Source organism: Lycium barbarum, chromosome 2 (genome assembly GCF_019175385.1).
Source record: "Lycium barbarum isolate Lr01 chromosome 2, ASM1917538v2, whole genome shotgun sequence".
In the NCBI taxonomy this organism is placed as follows: Eukaryota; Viridiplantae; Streptophyta; class Magnoliopsida; order Solanales; family Solanaceae; genus Lycium; species Lycium barbarum.
Window position 1 is genome coordinate 136,476,164 of NC_083338.1, and position 23,567 is coordinate 136,499,730.

At 35.6% G+C, this 23,567-nt stretch overlaps 2 protein-coding genes across 4 annotated transcripts; one reads left to right on the forward strand and one right to left on the reverse strand.

The window, feature by feature from the left end:
• Positions 1-2,344: 2,344 nt before the first annotated feature.
• Positions 2,345-6,163, forward strand: LOC132627475 (membrane-anchored ubiquitin-fold protein 3-like). Its single transcript, XM_060342841.1, has 3 exons — positions 2,345-2,913; positions 4,804-4,974; positions 5,707-6,163. Exons 1-3 carry the CDS (start codon positions 2,784-2,786, stop codon positions 5,760-5,762), a joined length of 357 nt encoding a protein of 118 aa, XP_060198824.1. The 5' UTR covers positions 2,345-2,783; the 3' UTR covers positions 5,763-6,163.
• A 166-nt stretch (positions 6,164-6,329) lies between these two features.
• LOC132627474 (uncharacterized) lies at positions 6,330-19,564 on the reverse strand. 3 transcript variants are annotated; one of them, XM_060342839.1, is made up of 12 exons: positions 19,317-19,564; positions 18,757-18,813; positions 17,727-17,880; positions 16,974-17,174; positions 16,679-16,801; positions 15,646-15,683; positions 15,446-15,572; positions 9,404-14,962; positions 7,855-7,974; positions 7,645-7,743; positions 7,424-7,563; positions 6,330-7,008 (listed from the first exon to the last, which is right to left on the reverse strand). In XM_060342839.1, exons 3-12 carry the CDS (start codon positions 17,802-17,804, stop codon positions 6,726-6,728), a joined length of 6,768 nt encoding a protein of 2,255 aa, XP_060198822.1. In that variant the 5' UTR covers positions 17,805-17,880; positions 18,757-18,813; positions 19,317-19,564; the 3' UTR covers positions 6,330-6,725. The 3 variants fall into 3 exon arrangements, with proteins under 3 accessions (XP_060198822.1, XP_060198823.1, XP_060198820.1); XM_060342840.1 differs by having other exon boundaries at positions 18,757-18,818; XM_060342837.1 differs by having other exon boundaries at positions 18,757-18,881.
• Positions 19,565-23,567: the final 4,003 nt, after the last annotated feature.

Below are 23,567 nucleotides of genomic sequence, written 5' to 3' on the forward strand. Positions count from 1 at the left end.
TAATGTATTTGGAATGAGTTTTATTAATATGGTTTGAGTTGTCTTTTTATAATATGATATCATTATAGTGATTTATTCAGTTGTTCACTCTTTTACATGCATGGTGACACTGCTTATGAAAAATCCTGCGTACGCCACTGAATTCAAAAGTTGTCGACGCGTTAGCAAACATAATTAGTTTACTTTTCTAAATGGTAGCTTGCGTTTGACATTTTTAAATTTTCAACTTGATTTCTGTTTATTTATAACTAAACACAATCTTATATTACATAATAATATAAAACATTGGCAAGGTCACGTTTCCTCAATAGAATATAAGAGACACTCAACTTCTTACTCAAAACTTAATCAATAACATGATGTAACAAATGTGGCATCTTATTTCTAAAGAGGAGTTTTAATAAGAGTAAAATTAGAATACTGAAATTATAAACTTGCAACAACAACAATAACAACAGAAACAAAACTATTGTAAATAAATTAAAAGAAAGTCAAACACAATTATATATATTGAGAGTGCCAATATTCATATTTTGAAGTGGTTATGACTTTATTCGAGGTGCTTTCTCCATTTAAGGAAAAAAATAAAGTTTATAGTGTTAAATATGTCATAATATTTGTATGACTATTAAAGCTTATTATCACGGGTGGAACGAAAATAATTCAATAAATTTTTTCATGAATTTAAGAGAAAATAAACGGAAAAATATGAGTTTATGTTATATTGAAGCCACTTCAGAAGCAGGTCAAGTTTGTTATCCATGCTCACCGATCAAGAGCTATTTTTCATTCATTTACATTCATGTGAACTTATTTAATTTGGCATGCAATTTTTTAAATTTGTGATATTAAATATGCCAACGTTTGTGTGACTATCAAGCTTTTGAAACTTGTGGTGTTAAACGTATCATAACATTTGTGTATCTATAGAAATTTGCCTAGGTAAAACAAAATTTTAGTTAAAATTGTTTTCAAATTTAAAAGAAATTATCCTTGCTTAAACAATCTAAAAGAAAAAGAGTATATATATATATATATATATATATATATATATATATATATATATATATACACTCTTTTTCCTTTTATTTGCACAATCTAACGAATACAATACTTCCTACAACATTCCAAAATTGATTATTAGATTCTATTGGTTTATTACGACTATTATAAAGTACAATCATTTTTCCATATTTTCTAGATTTAAGCTGGATCCAGATCAACGAATTTTATCTACTTTTCACGCGTTAGGACTTTAATATCGAGTCACATTCCACATTTGAATTGACCTTTTTTAGTCTATCTGTGAAGTAAGGGACTCTTTCTAGAAAATTATTGGAGATCTTCCACCTAATTCAGATACCAAAATAATTACTCAGAATTAATATGAAACAGAGTTGGGTAAGGTGAGTGAATTTTTTTGTGGATGCTAATAGCACAATGCATGTTCTTTTACTAAAATGTTAATGATGAGATTTTTTTTTTTATTTATTTTTGTTTTACTACTAATGTTTGTTCTGATGTCAAAATCTGACCGACGAAGAGTTACGAGATGTTAAACATAATACATTGATTAAGCACACTACGGATAATGATTCCATCATTCATTGTAAGTAACAACTAAAAAGATTTAATAAAAAAGGGACCTATCATGACTTGCTATTTTATATTAAAAACAAAAAAAAATATTTGACTTGCTCAATTACTTTAAAAATATTGTCAAGTTAAATATAATGCTTGAAATATAATGAAAAATTATTTTTGCAATTTTTTGTGGTACAACATTGACATTGTCAATAATATGTATGGTCTCTTACTAAATGTTACTACTTACTAGTAACTAAATAATACTCCTTCTACCCAACTTATGTGACACACTTTCTAGTCTCCCAAAAAAATATCATTTTCTATAATTAGAAATAACTTAACTTTAAAATTCTCATTTTAATCTTAAAGAAAAGATTTACGATCACACAAAAAATATCTAAATTTGGCACACCAGAAATTTCAAAAAACTTTATTTATTTATTAAACTTTGTGCCTAGTTAAGCGGCGTGACATAAATTGAGACGGGTGAAGTATCAGATCTCCTATTTAAATTCTTTTCTTCTTTGTTAGCAAAATGTAAGAATTCTTTGAAGCCACTCGAGGGGTGGTATTGCAAAATCTAAAACCTAAAGGGTGTAAGTGTAATTAACCAACTTTCTGGGATGCGTCGACTTGTAGTAAATTTTACTGCATGAGGTATATGAAGTAAGAAATATCACTTTCCAAATCATTAGATTTTTCTCATGTAATATTCACGTTAAACTTTCCAAATTGATTCTTTTTCATTTTTTTTTCTTTCTTTCAACATCAACTAATTTATAGCACCCAAGAAATCAAACAAGTTTCTTCCTCTTTTAGCTGACGCCTTAGTTTTTTTTGTTTGATTCATCTTTTCCTTAACTTTGATTCTTTATTTTAACATTATTCCATTTCTTGAAACTTTTCTTATAAATTTCCACAAAAAGATATGATCCATTTATGAAACCAATCACTTTGTTTTCTTGTTATTTGGGTTTTTTTCTTGATTTGGGTTACTGTTGAAAAAAGGCAGTGAATCAAAAAAGTCTATTTTTTGAGATTTTCTTGGATTTGGGTCTTGGAAAAATTGAGTCTTTTATTCATCTAAAGCATTTGATCTGTTGATTGTTCTTTGAAGTGGGAATTTGATTTGTGTTGTGGTGGATTAATGAGAGTTTGAAGTTGGATTAATCATTGTGAGAGGTTGTATTGTTTAAATGGCTTTAAAAGAGTTGATTGAGATCAAATTCAGGCTTGCTGATGGAAGTGATATTGGACCCAACAAGTATATGGCAAGCACCACAGTGGCTACTCTTAAAGAAAAGATAATTGCACAGTGGCCTAAAGGTTTTAATTTTCTCTAACTTTGAATTCAGAGTAGTTTGATTGACTTTAAGGATACTTTTTATTTTGAATTCAGCTCTTCTTTGGGTGTATAATTTGTTTGTTTGTTGGGTATTTAGGTGTTTGAGATAGAGTTTGGATTTGAAATTTAGTCATTCCATTTCAGAGTGAACATATTGAAAATTGTTCATGTATTTTCTTGCTGTTCTCTCTTTGGACCACAAGGGGTGGAAGGGTAGTGGTATAGACTTGGATGATTACTTTGTGAGTTTCTGGAATGGGTGCAGTTGATTGTTGTATGGACTGGAGTTTCTGCCTTATGAATCTATCCATTAAAGTGAGGTTATAGGGCTTGTCTTTTCAATCATAATGAAAGATTGTAAACAAGGAAAGGTACCATTTTAGTAACATTGGTGCATGTTGCATAGAGAAAGAATAAAGCCCGTGTGTTTGATTACTCTTTTCATCCTTTGGCCACCACAACCTTAATAGAATGGATGGATGGTCAATGTTTTGTGGAGAACAATGCACTAGTACAAGCCTACTGCGTGTTGATTATACACATGTATAAGATCTTCAATATTTATAGCAGAGGCAATTGTCCCACGGCCCCAAGAACATCTCCTGATTGATTTTAGATATCCCTTCGTTCGATGTGCCATGTTTTGTGAATATTCGTCTTAACCTGTTAAATTCACTTGTAGCTAATTCTACAAGATTGTGGTGTCTGCCTTAGTGCTTGATTTTGTCACTTTTGTTTATTTGTAAGAATGTGCTAAGTTTGATCACTGCCAATTATAGTTGAATAATTGAAAGGAAATCTTAGTTCATGCACAATATTGGTAAATTAAGCTTAGATGGTTTTACATTACAGTAGAACTCTTAGTTGTGGACTTCACCACCTCTTTTGCAAGAACAGTTAGCTTCATTTTAACAAATCCAACCCTTTGCTCATCGGACAAGTCATACCAGTCAAAATATTCCTCCATAGCTGATAGCCAATCAGCAAATATTGTTGGATTGTGCTTTCCATCAAAAACTGGTAACTCCATTTTGGCCTTCTTTCCATTTAGAAAAGGTCTCTGCAGAGGCCTTTTCACTGCAACTCCCTTTTCAGTTGGATTAGTTGGTTGGTCGAGCTGCTAAACATCTTCTCCAGCCTCTGGTCCTTCATGTGATACAATTCAGACAGATTCTTTTTTTCCTTTCACTGGTAAATTAGTCGGCAGCTCTGAGTTCTGCAACTCAAGAGCTCTCACACGAGTTTTTAAAAAAAACAGCCACCATCTCTCCCACATACTGCACGGATTTCTGCGTCTCACTGGTGAACCTTTGAACATATATGCACCAGACTCACCCAAGGCGGGACCTTCTTTAACAACATCTATGTGAATACACTTGCTAAGAAAAAAACAACTTCAAGGTCTAAATCTTTCCTATGAGAACATTAGCTCTAGAATTTGATTCTCTTTGGCTTCTTGATCATTTTTATTTCATTACTGTTGGCCAATAATTGCAAATCGATGAAAGTTGAGGGATATCCTCCGGTCATCCTTCTTTTTTCTTTGAAACCAAATAAAAAGTATTTTATTTTTGTTATCAGACTAATGACAAGGCTCTGATAACAGTAAAGTTGGACGTTATCATTTGTCAATCTGTTACTGTTATACCCTTAATTTTAAGACCTATCTCAAAAAGCTACAACAGGAGCACGTAATAGGTGTCTTCTCCTTCTCCATTTGCTTTTAGTGGTCTCTGTGATTTTTGGTCTGTTGCTCATATATTTTGTTCTAGAAGAATTGAATCTGCAATCACGAATGTGCTGCTCTTAGTTTAGCTACTCTTTTAGTCAACTATAATCCTCTTTGCTGAAAGAAGATCTTTTTGTGGCAGATAAAGATTCTGGGCCGAAGACAATAAATGATGTGAAGCTTATTAATGCTGGAAGGATACTTGAGAACAATAAAACACTTGATGAATCTAGACTCCCAGTTGCTGAAGTTGCAGGAGGTGTCATCACTATGCATGTTGTTGTACGCCCACCTATGAATGAGAAAGCCCGTGGTAAGTTACAATTTTTTGTGATCATAGAAACTCAGATCATGGTAAACGTGTACTAGATAGTTGTTTTAATGTGGCATGTAGTCGTATTTGAGGCACATGACAATAATAGGACGGCCCGGTAGCTCGTATTGGATATTTACACGTAACGAAAGTATCAATTAGTAGAACTGCTGAGATTACCTTCTCCTGTTTTCAACATTCCTTGATGGAACTTGTTGTAGGTTCTAGTTGATACAAAAACAAATTGTTTGGTGCACCGGTATTTTTTTTTTTTTTTGTGGGGGGGGGAAGGTGTAATCTAATTATTAGGTATTAAATTTTTTTAGCTTGTTCAAGTGTTGGATGACAACTCCAATTCAACTTCACAGCCTTGATACACTTTCTCCCTCCCATGGCCAACCTATAGGGGAGGATTGGTCTCTTTTCTTTCTTTTTGGTTATGATTGTAACTTGTGCTGTTCAAAAAGTGTTCAGAATTGCAAAGCGAAATTTATATATTGACCGCTGTTAAAGATATCCATGACATCTCCGTATAATCTGTTAACAAATTTACTGTATAGTGATTCCTTGTTATAGGGGTCAGTCCAACATGCAATGTACATGAAGCTTGTACCGTCAGAAAATATTTGACGGACTCTGCATTTCTGTCGATGATATTTTTTTTTTGAGCTTTCTTTTAATTGTCCTTACTGAAGCCTTCTGCTGAATGAAGTTGCCATTTATTTGTTACAGCTAAACAGCAGGACGATTCCCTAAGGAAAGACGGGTGTGCATGCACAATTTTGTAATCTGTCTGACCAGATAACAGAATTACTCCAGTTTAGTAATATCCCATAGCTCATGGATTTTTCAGTAGCGGATCGTTGGTTGCTTGAAGAAGTATATTGAACGTTAGTGGAGTCCAAGAAGATATGAAATGACAAAATTTGGAAGTTCAATTATCATTCAAGGTCTTTGCTTTTACTTTTAGATTTCAGCTTTGTAAGCTTTCTCTAAGGCAAAAAAGGATTGGTGCATTGTTGTGTAGGGAACTTCTTTGGAAAGTATGAAAATTTCTTTCTTTTTAGGGTGGGTGCATTGGGGTTAAACAAGGGAACAAGAAGAACAAAAGAATTGTTGAAGATTATAGTTGGTTTGATTTCGTTTCATTTGCAATCCTATAGTTACTATGAAGAACTTTCTTCTGTTATTGATGCTCCAATATCTATGGCATCACATTCACCATACCAATTTATATTGTTTATGTTATTTTCCAAGTAGGATATAACATAAGATGCAAGTCAAATTCCAGCTTACAATACATGTGAAAGTTGTACCACTGGGAGGCAACCAAATTGAAAGGGAACTCTTAACAATGGCAAAACTTATAGGCATAGCAGCTGACAATACCAAACTTTTATGCCTCTTGCGAGGCTTAAAAAAAGAGAAGCAGAGTTAATTACAGGATAATCTAATTTCTATACATAATATTACAGCCAAATTGTATACAACTGAAAAATGAGGGAATGAGGCTATAATATATGGGATATCTAGATCTACACATAATTTAAATGGGTTACAAAATCTGACAGCCACATTTTAACATTTACAAGAAGCAAGGCAGCTTGCAGGATTGGTTCCTCCATACTTGGAGCTTATCTTGGCATACTTGTCCATAAAACTGAACCAACTTCTAGAGCACATTGGCACTCTTAGTAAAACGAGCAAATCAAGAAATGGAGGCAAATCAAGAAATGGATTGAAAGAGTGCCTTATGAAGGACTGTCCACAATGGAGGATGAGGAGTGATTTAGTTGCATGAGCTTCGTCCTAGATGATCTGACATTCTTGAGTGTCATCTTCAGTTTCTGTCTCTCGCCTTCAACCTCAGCAAACTGGAGGCTTAGCTGAGAGTACCGATCATGCATTTCCCTCAGTTCATTCTCCTTAGCTACATGCTTTTCTTTGATTTCCAACATTTCCTTGATCAATTCGTTGATGTCTCTGAAGCTTTTGAAGATTGCTTCGTCATCACAATGTTGTTTCAGAAACGAACTGAAATATAAATAAATTACTTTGTCACTTCTATAGTATTTTATCCTCACAGTGAATATCATCATCACATGGAGCATTGAACACCAAGAAAACAACACATTTTCACTGTGCAAGACAATAACATCAAAACACTTCTAAGTAGTTACTTCTCTAGAAAGCTTCCTAATGAAACACAGGAACGACTGATGTTAGCATAGAATTACCCCCAACAGATCTAACGTAAACAGTAGTATCAATTGTTAGCACTCAAAGACTCAACTTAGCAACGTGCAAACTAAGCAGGCTGACCAATGTTATTGAGAATATTGACTGAGCAGTATGAAATTGCAAATAAAGAGATTTACAATGGAAGAATGAAGTATCGGCCAGGGCTAATTAAGCAGGCAAAGATGAAGAAGTAGTAGCAACATCCTACCTCTGGAACATACTCGGTTTATTTTTTGCCTTCAATGCTTCAGCAAGCTCAATTTCCAGGGCAAGTACCCTCTCTAATGCATTACCAGTGCTAGCTATATCCTTGAATGTTGGGAACATGCTTCGGAGTTCTTCATTTGCCTTCCAGATTAAAAACCATGATAAACAGTGATCAGCGGCTGACATATTCAACTACATTATATACAAGTCACTTCAGTATACCTTGTGTAATTGCACGAGTTCGCTCTGAAGAACTTCAAAATCTGGATCAGAATAGTGTTCCTCAGGAATGAGAGAGTTTTCACGTTTCATCCTTTCCAACTGCAAGTCAAGTAAAAGAAAAAAATTGCTATGGCACCACCAAATAACTCAGTTGTAATCTGATTGTTGACATCGAAGTTGGATCAACAAATTTATAAGATCAACAAATACCTCTTCATGTAATTGTTCCATGCTGGATCTCAAATTCCTGCTTCCAAACTGTTCACTGCTGAAATCAATATGCCTTCCATTGCTTGGTGGTGAGTAACCTTCAGTTACTGATGCAGCATCCTGGTAAATGATGAAAAAAGAGGGGAGAAACTAAGTACTTCAAAAACCAAAGGATCTGCGGAATCAGAAACGTCATTTTAACCACTGAAATCAGTCAACTTGGGAAGTGTAGATCACCAGATTAAAACTAGAAATCTAACAGGTACATAACTTGTCCGGTCACCAACATATACACCTAAACCCAAATATAAAAATATCAGGTCTTTTATCTTTCTTTCCTTCTCTTTTTCCTTTGATTACAATTTTTGTATGACCAGGAAAGATGAGTTAAGTGACTTCTAAACAAAACAATGAGTTAAGTGACTTGTAAACAAAACAACAACAACGATGCTTCAGTCCCAGACAAGTTGGGGTCGACTTTCAAACATGTGGAAAGAAAACTGTTACTTCTGTGTTATATTCAGATTACAAGTTTTATCTCATGCTACTAACTCTTTCTATTCCCTTCCAAGTACCCGAGGCGCTAGCTAGTGCTCTTCATGTCCTAATGCTTTTTATTCCTCGACATGTTGGTTATGCTTTTATACCAAGCAAAATCCCCGACGGTATTCCAGCAAAGTTGAGGATAAGTCTCACATACGTGGGGTAGCTGTTGAAGACTGTAAAAATGATTGTTGTTTCTTCCTTTTCTTTAGAAACCCATTATCAAACAAAAATTGCTTCTATAGGGATACGAACTTGTTCTCTTCAACTGAACTTTAAATTAATTGCAGACCAACTATTCCTTGTTTATGCAACTCAATAGGAGACTGACTCATACAGGCCAAAATCTCAATGTAGAAGAAGTGAATCATTATGACAGTAAAGATAGTTGTGATTTAGAATTTATTTCATAACCACATCTCTTGATGCAGTAATAAGAACAGGATAAATTATCCTTTGAGATGGTGCAGCAAGGTGATCGAGGAGAGGAAGGAAAGCTACTGTGTTTCCTAAGAGTGGTAGCTCAAATCCACTTGTAAGTCTAGAAACCATTACAGGTTAGTAGCTGATTTCAGCCACAACTCAAGCAGTGGCCATGGGTTAAGTTCTAAGTGTTTGAGAGTAGCTTGACTATTTAAAGAGGTAGCTTAAGCTTCAAAGGAATCTGAGATTGAAAACATGACAAGGTCGGTTATTCACTCAGTTAGAAAAAGCCTTTATGTTATTTCTTCTGAAATAATTATTCGTTTATAACATGAATAAAATTGTTCATGACATATTAACATAAATAATACTGGCTTTTATACAGTCACACACACATGTTAGTGGGTTTATTTACTAATTCATATTTGGTGTGTAGACAGATAGGTACGTATATTACTACATTTCATCATGCGAGCTCCGTAGCTTTCTGCTGTGTGGCCCAAAAAAGAATATTCAAATAAGGTCTTCAAGAAAAATTCTACATCACTACCACATTAATTCTAGTTCTTGTCAGAGAGCTTACCGGAGTGAGTAGAAGTTTCAGTGGTGAGCTTGATTTTTCACTTCTATCATCCATAAATAAGGTTGTTTCCTTCACATTCCAGGCATCAGATGAATCTTTTTGAGGTGTGGCATCAGGAGAAGGATTTGCATTTATCTCATTAGGCGCAAGTTCAACTTTGCCCATCTGGCCATTTTCTCTCTTAGATACAATAGAAGATGTGACATTCATCAGCTGCTCTCTAGTCGAAGTAAGTTCAGCAGCAATTCGGGAGTATTCCCTCGCACGTTCTCGCAAAGTTATTTCGAGTTTTTCCTTTTCTTCCTTGCAACACTCTAGACTTAGCACAGCACACTCCAATTCTGCCTTTATTCTGTCATGATCGTTGTTTATTTCACGCTTATCAGAAAGCAGGGACTGTAATTCAGATTCCAAAGCCAAGATTTTGAAAGCTAGGTCTTCGTTCTTCTTCAAGTGCAAAGCTTCAGATCTCTTCCTGCTTTCGATCTCATCTAATGCATCCTGTAACTTCAAAAGCATATCTTCTCCGTGCTTTTTGGACATAGAAACTTGTTGCCTCAAGTCTTGGAACTTTGATTCATATTGCTCTTTAATAAAGACTATTCGCAAGGATTCTTGCATAGCAACTGGTGGTCCTTCAGATTCTCTTTTCTCACGAGCCCGGAGACATTCTGCATCAGCCTTATCCTTGAGCTCCTTCAAATGGATGGATAAGTTTTTGAATTCTTCCGTCTTCAAGGCCTGCTCAGAGAGCTTGTGAGTAAGCTTATTACACCTGTGGGTGAGCTCATTACACTGTAACTGCAAGGTGATCATTTCATCTTTTTTTTTCTCCTGTAAAATCGTGTAGGGGTGCAGTTCATCTACTTTACCTCGGAGCACAATCACCATGATCTCCAGTTCCTCCTTGGAAAGTAACAAGTAATTAAGTTCTTCTTCGGTGGTTGCCAGCACGTTGTTCAACTTCTCCACCTCAAGAGCATGACAATTATTGGTTTTGAGGAGAGAATCCTCCAATATTGCTATCTCCTTCTTGTATTCCTCAAGTTTCACTGTGTTAACATACTTGGCATCTGAAAGAACATTATTTTGAGCAATAGAAGCTTCTAAATCAGATCTAACAGCACAAAGAGATCTTTCCAACTCCTTGTTTTCTTTAATTGAAGAAGCCTCTCTTGCAAGGCATTGATTCAACTTGGCCTGCAAATCATGACATCTATTCTGAAGCTCGGCAGTGGAACCACCCGACGATTTAAGCTGCCGCACAGGTTCCAGATCCAGTGTTTCACAGCGGCTCATGGCAACTGTGAACTTAACATCAGAAGCTATGGCATACTCTTGTATTTCTAGCAACTCTTGCTGAAGTTTTTCCATTTTCTTATTACGCTGCTGCAAATGATGGTCAAGTCTAGATTTCTCCATTCCTAAATCTGATGCAAGCTGCCTGAAATGCACCAGATCAGCATTTTTCTTTTCCAAATCCAGTAACCTGTCATTCTTCTCATTCAGTTGAGAAGTAAGATCTCGCACTGAGCTCTCTAAACCAGAAACACAGGACAAATCTTCCTGAAGCTTAGCCACATGCTCATCACGCTGCTGCACAAGTAGGTCAAGTTTACATTTCTCCATCTCAAAATCTGCTGCCAGCTGCTTGAAATTCACCAGTTCAGCATTTTGCTTTTCCAAGTCCAGTAACCTGTCATGCTTCTCATTCAATTGAGAAGTAAGATCTCTAACTGAGCACTCTAAACCAGATACACAGGACAACTCTTCCTGAAGCTTCGCCACATGCTCATCACGCTGCTGCAAAAGCTGATCAACTCTAGATTTCTCCACTCCTAACTCTGATGCCAGCTGCCTGAAATGCACCAGCTCAGCATTTTGTTTTTCCAAATTCAGTAACCTCTCATTCTTTTCATTCAGTTGAGCGGTAAGTTCTTGCACTGAGCCCTCTAAACCAGAAATACAGGACAACTCTTCCTGAAGCTTTGTCACATGCTCATCACGCTGCTGCAAAAGCTGATCAACTCTAGATTTCTCCACTCCTAACTCTGATGCCAGCTGCCTGAAATGCTCCAGCTCAGCATTTTGCTTTTCCAAATCCAGTAACCTTTCATGCTTCTCACTCAGTTGAGAAGTAAGACCTTGCACTAAGTCCTCCAAACCAGAAAGACGGGACATCTCTTCCTGAAGCTTTGCCACATGCTCATCGCGCTGCAGCAAAAGCTGATCAACTCTAGATTTCTCCACTCCTAACTCTGATGCCAGCTGCATGAAATGCCCCAGCTCAGCATTTTGCTTTTCCAAATCCACTAACCTATCATTCTTCTCGTCCAGTTGAGAAGTAAGTCCTTTCACTGATTCCTCTAAACCAGAAAGATAGGACATCTCTTCCTGAAGCTTTATCACACGTTCATCGCGCTGCTGCAAAAGCTGATCAAGTCTAGAATTTTCCACTTCTAAATCTGATGCCAGTTGCCTGAAATGCACCATTTCAGCATTTTGCTTTTCCAAATCCAGTAACCTGTCATGCTTCTCATTCAATTGAGAAGCAAGATCTCTTACAGAGCCCTCTAGACCAGACACACAGGATAACTCTTCCTGAAGCTTTGCTGCATGCCCATCACGCTGCTGCAAAAGATGGCTAAGTCTATATTTCTCACTCTCTAAATCTGATGCCAGTTGCCTGAAATGCACCATTTCAGCAATTTGCTTTTCCAAATCCACTATCCTGTCACCCTTTTCATTCAACTGCAAAGTAAGATTTTGTACTGAACCCTCTAGTTTATCCTTAAGATCTCTCTCAAGTTGCAATTTATCTTGCAGAGTTCTCAAATTGTCTCTCAGAAGACTAACTTCTGATGTAAGCTTGGCAAATTCCGAGTCATTCTGCTCAAGCTCGTTGGCTATAGAGTCCAAGCCCAGGATCTCTTGAGAAATATGCCCATTCTTCGAGACTAAATTTTGTAGCTCCACTTCAAAGGAAGCAAGATCATCCAGAAGCTCTCTGTTCTGTTGTGCATATTTTTCTTCAACTTCAGAGTTAAGGTGAAGTTTATTGGTCACAGATTCAAGCTCAACCTGAAGTTTCTCCACAAGGGCAGTTGACACATCAAATTTAGCTACCATACTTTGTATATCATTTTTACACTTTTGCTTCACGGAAATTATTTCTGATCTACTAGCATTCAAGGACATCTCGGCAACTGATTTTTCACGTTCTAGATTTTGCTTCTCCTGCATAAGTTGAAGAATCTTGCTACACACACTATACTGCACCTCTTCCAGTTGCATGGTGAGACCTCTTATATCCCTGAACTCCAACTCATGGCAAGAGGAATCGCATAGAAGAGATAGTTCCTTCTCATAAGATACCAACATACCAGTCAACTTACCCTGCACAAAGCTAATGTCTTCGTGAAGATTTTCATTTGAGGAAGCCAAGTCCTCTGAGTTGGCTTTGGCAGTTAGCAAATCATCCTTCAGAAGTGAAATCTCATCTTGAAGCATACTGTTGTTCGTCAATTCCTGCTTCAGTGAAGTGGAGAGTGCTACATTTTCTTCCACACAAGCTTCATATCTATTCTGAGTTTCTGTATGTTGCACCTTGATTGCTTCCAAATCCATGACCTTCTCAGTGAGGATACAGTTTTCCTTTGAAAGAATCGCAAGTTCAGCTTCCAAAGATTGATTATGCAGAACAAGATCGCTGCATCTGAGGATGCAACTTTCTTTCTCCTTGTGCAAAATGTGAACATCTTCCAAAGCAGCCCGCAATCTTATCACCATCTGCTCCTTGTTGAGATTCAAAGCCTCCAACTGCTGAGCAAGTTCATTCATACCTCTCTTCATCATTCCAGCACTAGCATTAGCTTCAATCACAGTTTCAAGTAAAACCCTGGAGAAAATATCCAAGTGCAAGTTAACTGAATGCATATCACCAAGTTCTTCTTCAACCTTCCTGTAAAGCTCCTCCTGCAAGCAGAGTGATCTTTTCAAGTCATCGGTAAGGACATCTCCACTGAGTGTTAGTTTCCTTGCAGTCACATGTTGATCCTGAGACGGCAACTGCTCTATATTATCAAATTCTTCTAAATTCTGAACTACATCTGAATACCCAAGGAATTGTGATTGTGAAGGTTCTGGAATTGCTTGCTTGATGAGGTTCTCATTAGTCTCGAACATGGACACCACCTGTGAGGAAAGAAGCTCCAAATCTTTTTGCAGCTTATCTACTGCAATAGAATAATTCAAGCGGGCTCTTTTCAGAGCTGCTTCTGAAGTAGCAGCTCTTCTCTCGAGCTCCTTATTAAGTGTATCCAAATCCCGTCTCTCATCAGCAAGCTGTAACAGACGTTGACTCATATCTTGTCGCATTAATTCCGTTTCAGCTTTGCTACTCGAGATGGTATAAAGGCATGTCGAATGCTCATTCCTAAGATTCTGCAATTCTGCCAGCATTTGCTTCTGATTTTCCTCGAGTTCTTGAACAAGAGCTTCGTAGTAACACTCCATCTGATCCATTTTTCTCACCAGAGTTTCCCTTTCAACCTTCGCCTCGTCCACTTCTCTTACCAGATCAAAAATCTTGGCTTTCATTGCATCAACAGCAACAGTGCAATCATTCCCTTGAGAAACCAGTGGGGGTATGCCAATATGATGAAGCAAATTTTCTGGTGTACAAAGATCCAATTCCAACCCAAGCCCTGGCAAAGGCAGATTGATATTGGGTAATTCTGTCACTCTAGTCTCCTTTACATCCACTGATGTTACTTTATTTAGCAATGACATCTCATCCCTTGCTCCTAGTTTAACCTCCTGTACAATTTGAAGCAATGCCTCCAATTCCGAATGAAGAAACCTGTAGTCTCTTTCATAGAATCCAAGACAAACTTTATTTTGAAGTTCTTTGATTCTATCTTCAACCACTGAAATTCCTTTCATCCATCTTAGCTGTAAATCTTGAACTAAGCTGCCAGAATCAGCAACACAACTTTCACCACCATCATTTTGACAACTTGATTTCAAAGTTCTTAGTCTTTCAATAGAATCTTTGAAATTTGAACATTCTGATTTAAGAACAGAAACCTCTTTCGCCAACTCCTCACTAGAGGATATCTCAGCAGTAAGTAGCTGAGAAAACTTTTCTGTTTCAGAGCCGAATTCATTAGCTTGACTTTGCAGAGCGCTTACCTCAAGCTTAAGGTCAAAAATTGATGATTCTGCCAATTCCAGGCTCGCTCTAAGTCTATTATTCTCCTCATAAGCAATTGCCAATTCATTATCCATTGAGCAGTCTGACGCCCATCCATGAACTGAACTGCTACTCTGCGCCATTGCTTGATTGTCAGATTTATTACCTTTTTCTGACTGCAGGCCTTGACTATCAGTTTCATGTGCACTTGATGAATCATGCTTTTCGGCATAAAGACTCTCTGAAGTATTGGAAGAACCATCAAATCCAGCTGTTAAGTCAGCATATTCCTCGTTTCGTTCCACTTCCTCCTCAACAGAAGAGAGTTCTTTAGCGTCTGGTCTGAATCTGACCCTTGAACTAACCTACATTAGAACAAACGGAACCAGAATCAGGAAATGAGAAAAGAAGCAAATCAAGAAATTTTCAAATTGAACAAAGAGCAAAAAGATCTAATTTCTCACTGTCATGAATGACCGGTCAATTTATTCTATTTTTCTCTACAACATTTGTTCAAATCGTCAAATTGGCATGTTCACGTAACAGATTAAATGAAGCTGGTACTTGCGATTCAGGAGTTCGGCAACTGTACAGAAATTCATGGCAACAATCAAAGGAAAGGAAACAATAAGATCATCTAGGAAGTCGCAGATGCTCATTTGACCAACAACAATGTATTAGGACCTAACACTTTGGTGATTCAGAAACCTTCATAACATTTATATTTCAGTTTGAAAGATCAAAAACTCAATCATATTTTCATGCTAGGCTGCTGATAACTACCTAATCTATAACTACAATTGAAACTCTAGATCACCAAATGAAGGGAGAATCCATCATAATCAGACCTTATCAATGTGATCATGACCAGTCTCTCCTGAAAATATCACTTTCCCGGTAACAGAGTCATCATGCTTGTTCTCATATCCTGACTGCAATCCTCTCTCCCTATGTTCCCTTTGCTGCTCAAATTCTCTGCAAGCAAATGCACTTTCTGTCACTTGCTCATAAGAAAAATCATGTGGCTTTAGATGTTAAGATGTGCTACCTGAATCCTGTTTTAGATGTTAGCAACTGAACTGTAACCTGCAGCAACAACATGCAATTAAACAGCAGTGAGAAAAATAAATAACAGAATACATATAAAAGAATAACTATAAATTCAGACTAATATGGACAGAAAAGTAATCATCAAATAGATTTGTGTGGGACAAGGATTGACTGGTAGATCAGATATCCTACATTCGTGCTGATATAATATTATCCTAATCTAATAATGTTCAAGTTGCTTGACTAATGAGTGTCAAACTAATGAAGATTAAGCTTCACTAGCTTGACATAGCTGATGATAGGAATTCTCTTAGGTAAGTTACTGGTTCAGCAAGAAAGAAGAAGTAAAGGATACTGATCCAGAGATCCCTATCGAGTTCCATGAGTACCCAAGTTGCTCATGTAAAATGGTACTCCCTCTGTCCGATTCAGATTTCGAGAGTCAAATTTCTTAATTTTGACTGTGAATTCAGACATAGAATCTCTAAGTTTTTCAAAATAAAATTTACATATTTGGAAACTACGTAAGAAGTATTATAACTCACGACAATTAACAATTCAAAATATTTAAAAGGGATTGAAAAAATCGTGGTCAAAGAAAAACTCATTTGACTCTCGAAATCCGAACGGTGCAAACATAAATTGGGACGGAGGAAGTGTATAGGAATCCAAAAGCAGAAATGTACTTATAGCAGAAACTCAATATATAGTTCCAAGCAGGTGTTTAGGTGGAGTACGCTACTAAACGTTATATAACTGCAGCTGCATGAGTGGCATTGGTTTTGCCTAAGAGCAGTTCTTGAATTCTAGAAGATGGGAACTGGTGAAAAAAAAAAAAAAGGATGTCACTGCAACTAACACAATTAAGAGTGACTATTAATTCAGGTAGTTAACATGTCAATTGAGAATACTTTTCTTACATCAACCAAAAACAATTTGTCATACAACATCATTATGACTTAAAACACAAATCTAGACATATGCTGAAGGTGATCAAGTAGAAGTGCCAGAAAGAGCAATATTTGCCTCACATGTAATACTGTTCCCGCGTTGCATCCCTGAAGAGGTAAAGCCACAGCAGAAGGCTTCGAAGCTTCAGCATAATCAGCAAGGTTAATTGTTGCCTCACCCAGGATACTAGACCGTGAAGAACCCTAAGAGTATTATCAGATTCAAAGAGAAAACTATTAACAGCATCAAAGAGAAAAATTAATCCACTCAGTACCAAGAGATAGGTTTAATCCACCCAGCTATGTAGAAGCTCTTTTGTTTCACTTTTGGTAATTAGGTAATGCAATATAGAAGCTAAAAAGAAAGAAAATATACCATGGCAACCACAAGTTTGTACAGCTTCTCATCAAATTGTTTGTTTTTGACATCTTGAAGAAGCCTTGTTGTTTCATAAATTGGATCACCCCATTTGCATGTTCCATTTCTTACAGTGGCTTTGGTTGTCTTTGCAATTGTTTTTCCAGAATCAGCAGGGATAAAAGATATGAATAACTTGTCCCATCCCGTTTGTGGTATCTGTAACACCAAAAGGCGATTTTTAGTCAATGCTTGCTCCATGGTTTTAACCAAATCCATCACCAAAAGTACAAGACAGTAGAGTGAACTTTGCATCAACTAATTGGGTTCCCCGATGGTTACATTTTTCTCTATACGTATTAAATATAAACATTTTTTCTAGCATATGCTTTTGTACCGTCAACTAGGTAACTGATACTAGTTACTGAAAAGGCAATGATAGAAAGGATTTTGGAAGTTCTGCATTAGCACAAGATTAGGCCAAACTTATACATAGAGTAGAATACCGGAACAATCATGTTGTTATTGTTATAATCCTAAGAAATAGGTAAACGTCTAGGAGTTGCATGTTGCAGTATATGCCTCTATCATGATAAGAGACTCTTTAAGCATTATTGAAATTTGATTTTATCTTGTCTTTAGCAAGCATTTAGCCGCCAAGAATAAAGCAAACTACTTACCAGCTACTGAAACAATAATCACATTTTATACTAAGAGGTACATCTGTCCACCAGGTATTACTAATTTAAAAGAAAAAGAGTTCAATCTTACATGAGTAGCATTAAATTGAAGCCGAAAGACCACTTTCACTTTATTCTTCTCAAGTTTCCACTTAGTGATCCTCGACATTGTTGCATATCCAGTTTAGCATCAGCTACAAACCACCATTTCCCCCAAAGTCCTGACAATACCAATCTCAGTTTCCCTGAATGATTTGCGACAAAAAGTAGAGATATCAGAAAAGAAAGCATAATCAATAATTCACAGAAAGAAGATAAATGAATTATAAGTAAACCAATTAGACCTTGGAATTGCTTCGGAACATATGATACACATGATCCTCCTGATTATAGAAAAAATATTACAGTCTAACTTCTACTCCCATAATTTTTTAAAACATATTTGTACTGGAATCGAGAAGCTATGACGTTTGAAAAACTCCATATAACTTCTGATATTAAAACCAAGCTACCCACTTAAAGCCACCAATTACATTCATGCTACAAAAAGTAAGGAAAATAAAGCATGTGAACATTTCCCGTTATAGCACAGTGCAGGCAGCGAAGAAGCTAGTGCCCAAAGGTATGCCACTTGATTGAAAAAGAAACTCAATTTTCAAGATTCAAGATTAGGTAAGTGTTCAGCATACCAAGGTACAACATCGGGAAAAAAAACGAGGATGGCAAATTCCTTAGGCTAGATAGAATGGTGGTCGTAAATTACTAAGTAGCCTAGCTCGGCCCTAGAGCCCCATGCCTTTCTTGGTCAGACCAACCCAACAGGCGATTTCCGACAAGTCTTTCTGAATTGGAAGTAAAAAATTAGGCTGGGAAGAAGTTAGACTGAAAACATTAAGCTGATTAAGGTATTAAAGAACACATTCACCATCTTAATTACAACATACTCAACTTTAACGCACTAGCATTGATCAAAGCAGGCAGTCAATTAAAAACTGAAGAAGTCTCAAGCTAAGAAGAAATCCAAAAAAAAAAAAAAAAAAGATCAGATCTTGAAATTTGCAGCTGGAAACGCATAAACCAAAGTACACAAAGCTGAAGATTGAGCTAAAACCAAGAAATACCTCTTCCAGTTTTGAACAGCAACTTAAAGATCCAGCAACTTCTTCTGATCCAAACCCCTAAACTTTAAACAATGTGAATTTAAATACCCAAACTTTTAACCCCACAAAGTGCAACCAAGATATTCCTGGACCCAGGCAAACAAAACCTTAAGATATTCCCCAACAGTAAGAAAAATGAGATCTTTTTCAAATCTCAACAAGAAAGCAAGAATAAGAAAATGAGAATCTATCAGACAACCTCTATTAACAGTAAACTCCCAAAAGTCCAAGAAAATAAAGCTACAAATAGATAAAATGAAAACAGTGAAGTATTAGTAGACAACTGTTTTTCCTCGAATAGCAAGAAACAAACACTTCACAGTCACAGCAGAGAAACCACACGTCACCTTCATAAACAGTAACATGTTTTGAGTATTCAAAAGCTCAAACATCACATTCAGAAAATTAAAAAAAAAAACAAAAAACACCCATTTTCAAGAAAAAGAAAAAGAAAAAAAAGAATCTTGAAATATAGTGGTGTTAGATAAGTGTGAAAAGGAGGTAATTGGGTTGTTTGTTACCTAATTGTAAGATCTGGGGGGACTTAGAAAGCAAGAAAAAACCTTGAGAATCTTTAGAAAGAAGAGAAAGTGAAGACCGAAAAGACAATGGCTTTAGCGTAAAATAGCAGTAAAATATGGGGGTTTAAGTTGGTTTAATTTTTCACCATTGAAATGAGCAGGCAGACAATGGTGGGGTTGAAATTTGAAATATAATGAAAAATAAGGGGGTTTAAGATTAAAGAAAGAGATGTCCCGCCAAAGCCTAAATTAATCTTAGATTGATTCATCTTAATTATATAGATACTCTCTTTATAACTACTGTACTGCTTTGTCTGAAAAATTAAAGTATGTGAAAGTACCAAATTACCCTTTGTTGACCTTGACACCATCACTCTGGCACTTTTTTCTTTTTTTGTTTGCTCTAATTGGAGTAGACAGAACCAAAAACAAAAAAGGAAATAAAAGGGAGTTCGACATTGACCGTTCATTATCATAGTACGGTAATACTATTATAATTTTGTACTCCCTGCTGTTTTATTTTATGTGGCACCGTTTGACTTGACACAATATTTTAAAATATAAAGGAAAAAAATAGATTTGTGGTCTTAAAACAAACTTAAGACATTTTTATGATTATAAATCATTTCATTAAGTGTAAAATAATTTTTTTTAAATTAAGTTGTTTCTAATATAGAAAGTTTAAAAGAAAAACGTATCACGTAAATTGAGGCAGAGAAAATAGTATTTTATTCACTTTCCATTTTATGATATACAGATATGGTTAAAAAACAAAGTCTAAGATTGACTATAATACTTCTATCAACTCAGATTAAAAGGGAAGAAATTGTTGAAAATTCTTAAACTAGTTTAGATAATATGTGATGAATCTTCTCCATAAAAACTCATTGAATTTGACAATTACAATTAAGAATTGTGCTCAAGTTTTAGTAATGCAGAAACGTGTAAGTGAAAATCTGGCTTACAGTGATTATTAACTTATTTCTGTTCAATTTCACACGTAATGTGATTTGGTTATTCTAATTTCATTAGAGAAATTACTACATGTTTTGATGTATCTCCTAGTTCCATTTACATTCCCTTTAAAAAGAAAATCTTTAATATCAGGGTCTTTAAGAGTTGCTATCAAAGATTATATTCATTTGATTCTAACAGTTTAAAATCTATATATAAAATCGTCTTCCCTGAGAAATATATATTTCAATTAATAGGGTAGTTTAAACTACCTGACAATTCTTTTGTTTTTTGTATTTTGCTCAATTGTGAAGCTTGTTTTTGTGTTATCCAATATTTTTCTAACCTTGAAACATTAATGCAGTGTGATCTTAGGATAAGACAACAACATAGTTGTACCGAGTGAAGGAGCCATATGTATTTAAGGGGTATTAATTGACACTCTTTTTGTCAAAAAAATTACGCTCCGTATTTAGGTAAATAAAACCTTTTTTATGTGTGTATACTACTATGTATTGATGCCTCTTGACTTTTTTTCGTGAGTTTACTTCTATATATTTTGACACCCCTTAATGAAAATTCTGACTCCGTTATTGATTGTACCATGTTTTTCCTTAAAATTGAACAAAATATCTAACTCAAGTAAATAGAAAACACATGGAGATTTGAATTGAATTCTAATATATGGTCCTCCATAAAATAGGTGTGATGATATTAGTTGACAAATAATTAAATATATAGGGTCATTCAAGAAGTTGATATGTCTTTATAATTGATAATAGTGCTCTTTGAGAGGTTGCTTGTAATGTTTAGTTTCAGACACAGACAGATTACTTTATAATCCTTGCTTAATTAATCTTTCAAAAGGATGAAAAAAAAAAATAATCTTCCAAAAGAAATGTGGACACTAGGAAAAAGAGTCAAATTAATGTGCATAATGTTCAACTTTTTTTTTTTTTGGTTACGAATGATCAACTTTCTTATACTCAATGGCTGGATCTAACGGAATTTATTATTTTTTGCTCGACTTTTGTTCACGTATAACCTAAATAAAAATGATAATGATAATAGTTATCATATCTACTTGGGAGCCACTAACCCTAGTTTCTGATTTGCCTATTTAATTTATAGTTGCATCATAGTCTCTAATTGGTGAGAAATGTTGATATTAGTCTCTCGGGAAAGATCTTGGTGTATTTATTTAAGAAAATAGGAATAATATCATTATATTTGTATAAGATTTTCATAGTACAGTCATAGGGTATGTGGGTGTGTAAATGGCCAGAAACTATAAATAAAAAATTTATGGTCCAGAAGCAATATATTAAAAAAATTATGACTCCGCCGCTATCTAAAAAGGGGTAGTTCATTTGGATATCGAAAGTAATTAACGTGTCTTTAAACTTGTTGTAAGGTTAAAACCTATCTTATGTAAATTCATTTGATTTAGGAAACACCAAAAATGGAAGAAAGAACATCTTGTATATATATTTCAAGTAATGGGCAACTTTAGGCCTATATACTATTGGCACGTGATCAAATTATTAATTTATGGTTTACATATGGTCTTGCAAGAGTTGGTAGTTTAATTGAGGTTGCTTGTATTTTTACACTTTCAGCAGACAGCCAGACACAACTAAGATCTGATTTGATCATTTCTTAATCTTCAAAAAAGGAAAACCTAATAACGACAATTGGACTATTGAAATATACATCCGAGCTTGATTAATCAAGAATCATATATTCATCAAGCCCTTTAAATACTATGGAGGGATATAATCCAGTAATGTTTTTCTTTTTTAATTCTGGTTGATTATCGGAGATGCGTTCTTTAATTATGAACTACTTGGCACTATTAAAAGTCTAACCAACAGTATTCATGACACTCTAATATTATTTGTCACTTTAATTTGTCTGGTGTTTGTAGAATACAATTGGAATTTGACATAATAGGAGAAAGTCCTAAGAGCATATTTAGTACTTTAAATAAATTGATGGTATGAGAAAGAAGCATAAATATTAAAACTAATCAGAGATCTATGTAATTACAACAAATTATGGGAGATGCAAACGTACTTAACCCAACACCAACTCCACACGGGTGGAATATATAATCATGTCTAAGCAAAGATTTCTCAAGAAATCATTATACAGTTTTAAGAGTTAGCTTAAATGTACTACACATTTTGTTAGTGACCACCACGTTGGTTAGAAGGCATGATTTGTAATTCCTTTTTTATTATTTTGGAGGACTCCAATTTCGGGAACTAGCTTATGTAGTTTAGTTCGATCCAATTAAGGTTTTTTTTTTTTTTTTTTTTAAAGATCCATCCTTATGATGGGGGAGTTAGGCATGACTCCAACCTGTATTTACCAAAAATCTTAATTACACGGAGGAGGACATAGACCTTAGCCTCATTTACATTGTGAAGATTAGAAATAATCATCAAGATGAAATTTTGATTCCTATACTTGAGCATAGAGAGATGAGTAATCCTTCTCTTGTTGAACAAGGAGCAATAGAAGGACACAATACACATCTGTGAGAGTACCAAAAAGTAAGTAGTTAATTCAACTATCATCAATAGTGAATTGGTTTCTTTTACTTCTGAATCTGAAATTTGGGAACCCATCAAGTTCTAGTTGCATTGAAGCTCTAACCTTGGAAGGTAGGGAAGTAGCTTCAGTGAAGCTAGAAGAGATTTTTGAATCTTCTCCCCAATTGGCAAGCATGTCCGCAGTTGAGTTCCCTTCTCTATAAATATGAATAAAGACAAATTCACCATGGCTAGTGTCTCTTATAATCTTACTCATGATCTCTCTGATTTGCCATGGAGGTTTTAATTTCCCATTGAGTATATTAATAATTAGTAGAGAATCGGATTCCACCACAACTCTGGTCAGTCCAAAATCTTTACAGATGTTAACTCCTTTCCAGATTGCCTTTGCTTCCGCCACATTGTTGTTGCATTGGCCATAGAATTCTACAAATGCCTTGATCATTTTGCCTGTGTGATCTCTGATGATTCCGCCTCCTCCTGCTGATCCTGGATTGCCTTTGCTACAACCATCCACGTTGAGTTTAACCCAGTTAGGGCTCGGTTTGTGCCAATATACTGCTAGAGAATGAGTTATAGGCCTGAGATTCTCCATTTTATTGCACTTGTCCAACCAAGAGCTGGGCATATGTACGTCTGGGAATTGAGCCTTTAGAACCAGAGATATGAGCTTATTTATTTGTTGTATGATGAACCAAGTTGACATCTTCTTGTCTTCAAATCTGGCCCTACACCTGTT

What these genes read in the sequence shown, in the direction of transcription:
- LOC132627475 (XM_060342841.1), top strand. Translation starts at nt 2,784, where the DNA reads ATGGCTTTAAAAGAGTTGATTGAGATCAAATTCAGGCTTGCTGATGGA. An exon ending in AATTGCACAGTGGCCTAAAG is followed by an intron (nt 2,914 to 4,803) that starts GTTTTAATTTTC and finishes TTTTTGTGGCAG; the next exon opens with ATAAAGATTCTGGGCCGAAG. An exon ending in TATGAATGAGAAAGCCCGTG is followed by an intron (nt 4,975 to 5,706) that starts GTAAGTTACAAT and finishes TATTTGTTACAG; the next exon opens with CTAAACAGCAGGACGATTCC.
- LOC132627474 (XM_060342839.1), bottom strand. Translation starts at nt 17,804, where the DNA reads ATGTCGAGGATCACTAAGTGGAAACTTGAGAAGAATAAAGTGAAAGTG. An exon ending in ACATCTAAAACAGGATTCAG is followed by an intron (nt 15,573 to 15,645) that starts GTAGCACATCTT and finishes ATTTGCTTGCAG; the next exon opens with AGAATTTGAGCAGCAAAGGG. An exon ending in GTCATGATCACATTGATAAG is followed by an intron (nt 14,963 to 15,445) that starts GTCTGATTATGA and finishes GTTCTAATGTAG; the next exon opens with GTTAGTTCAAGGGTCAGATT.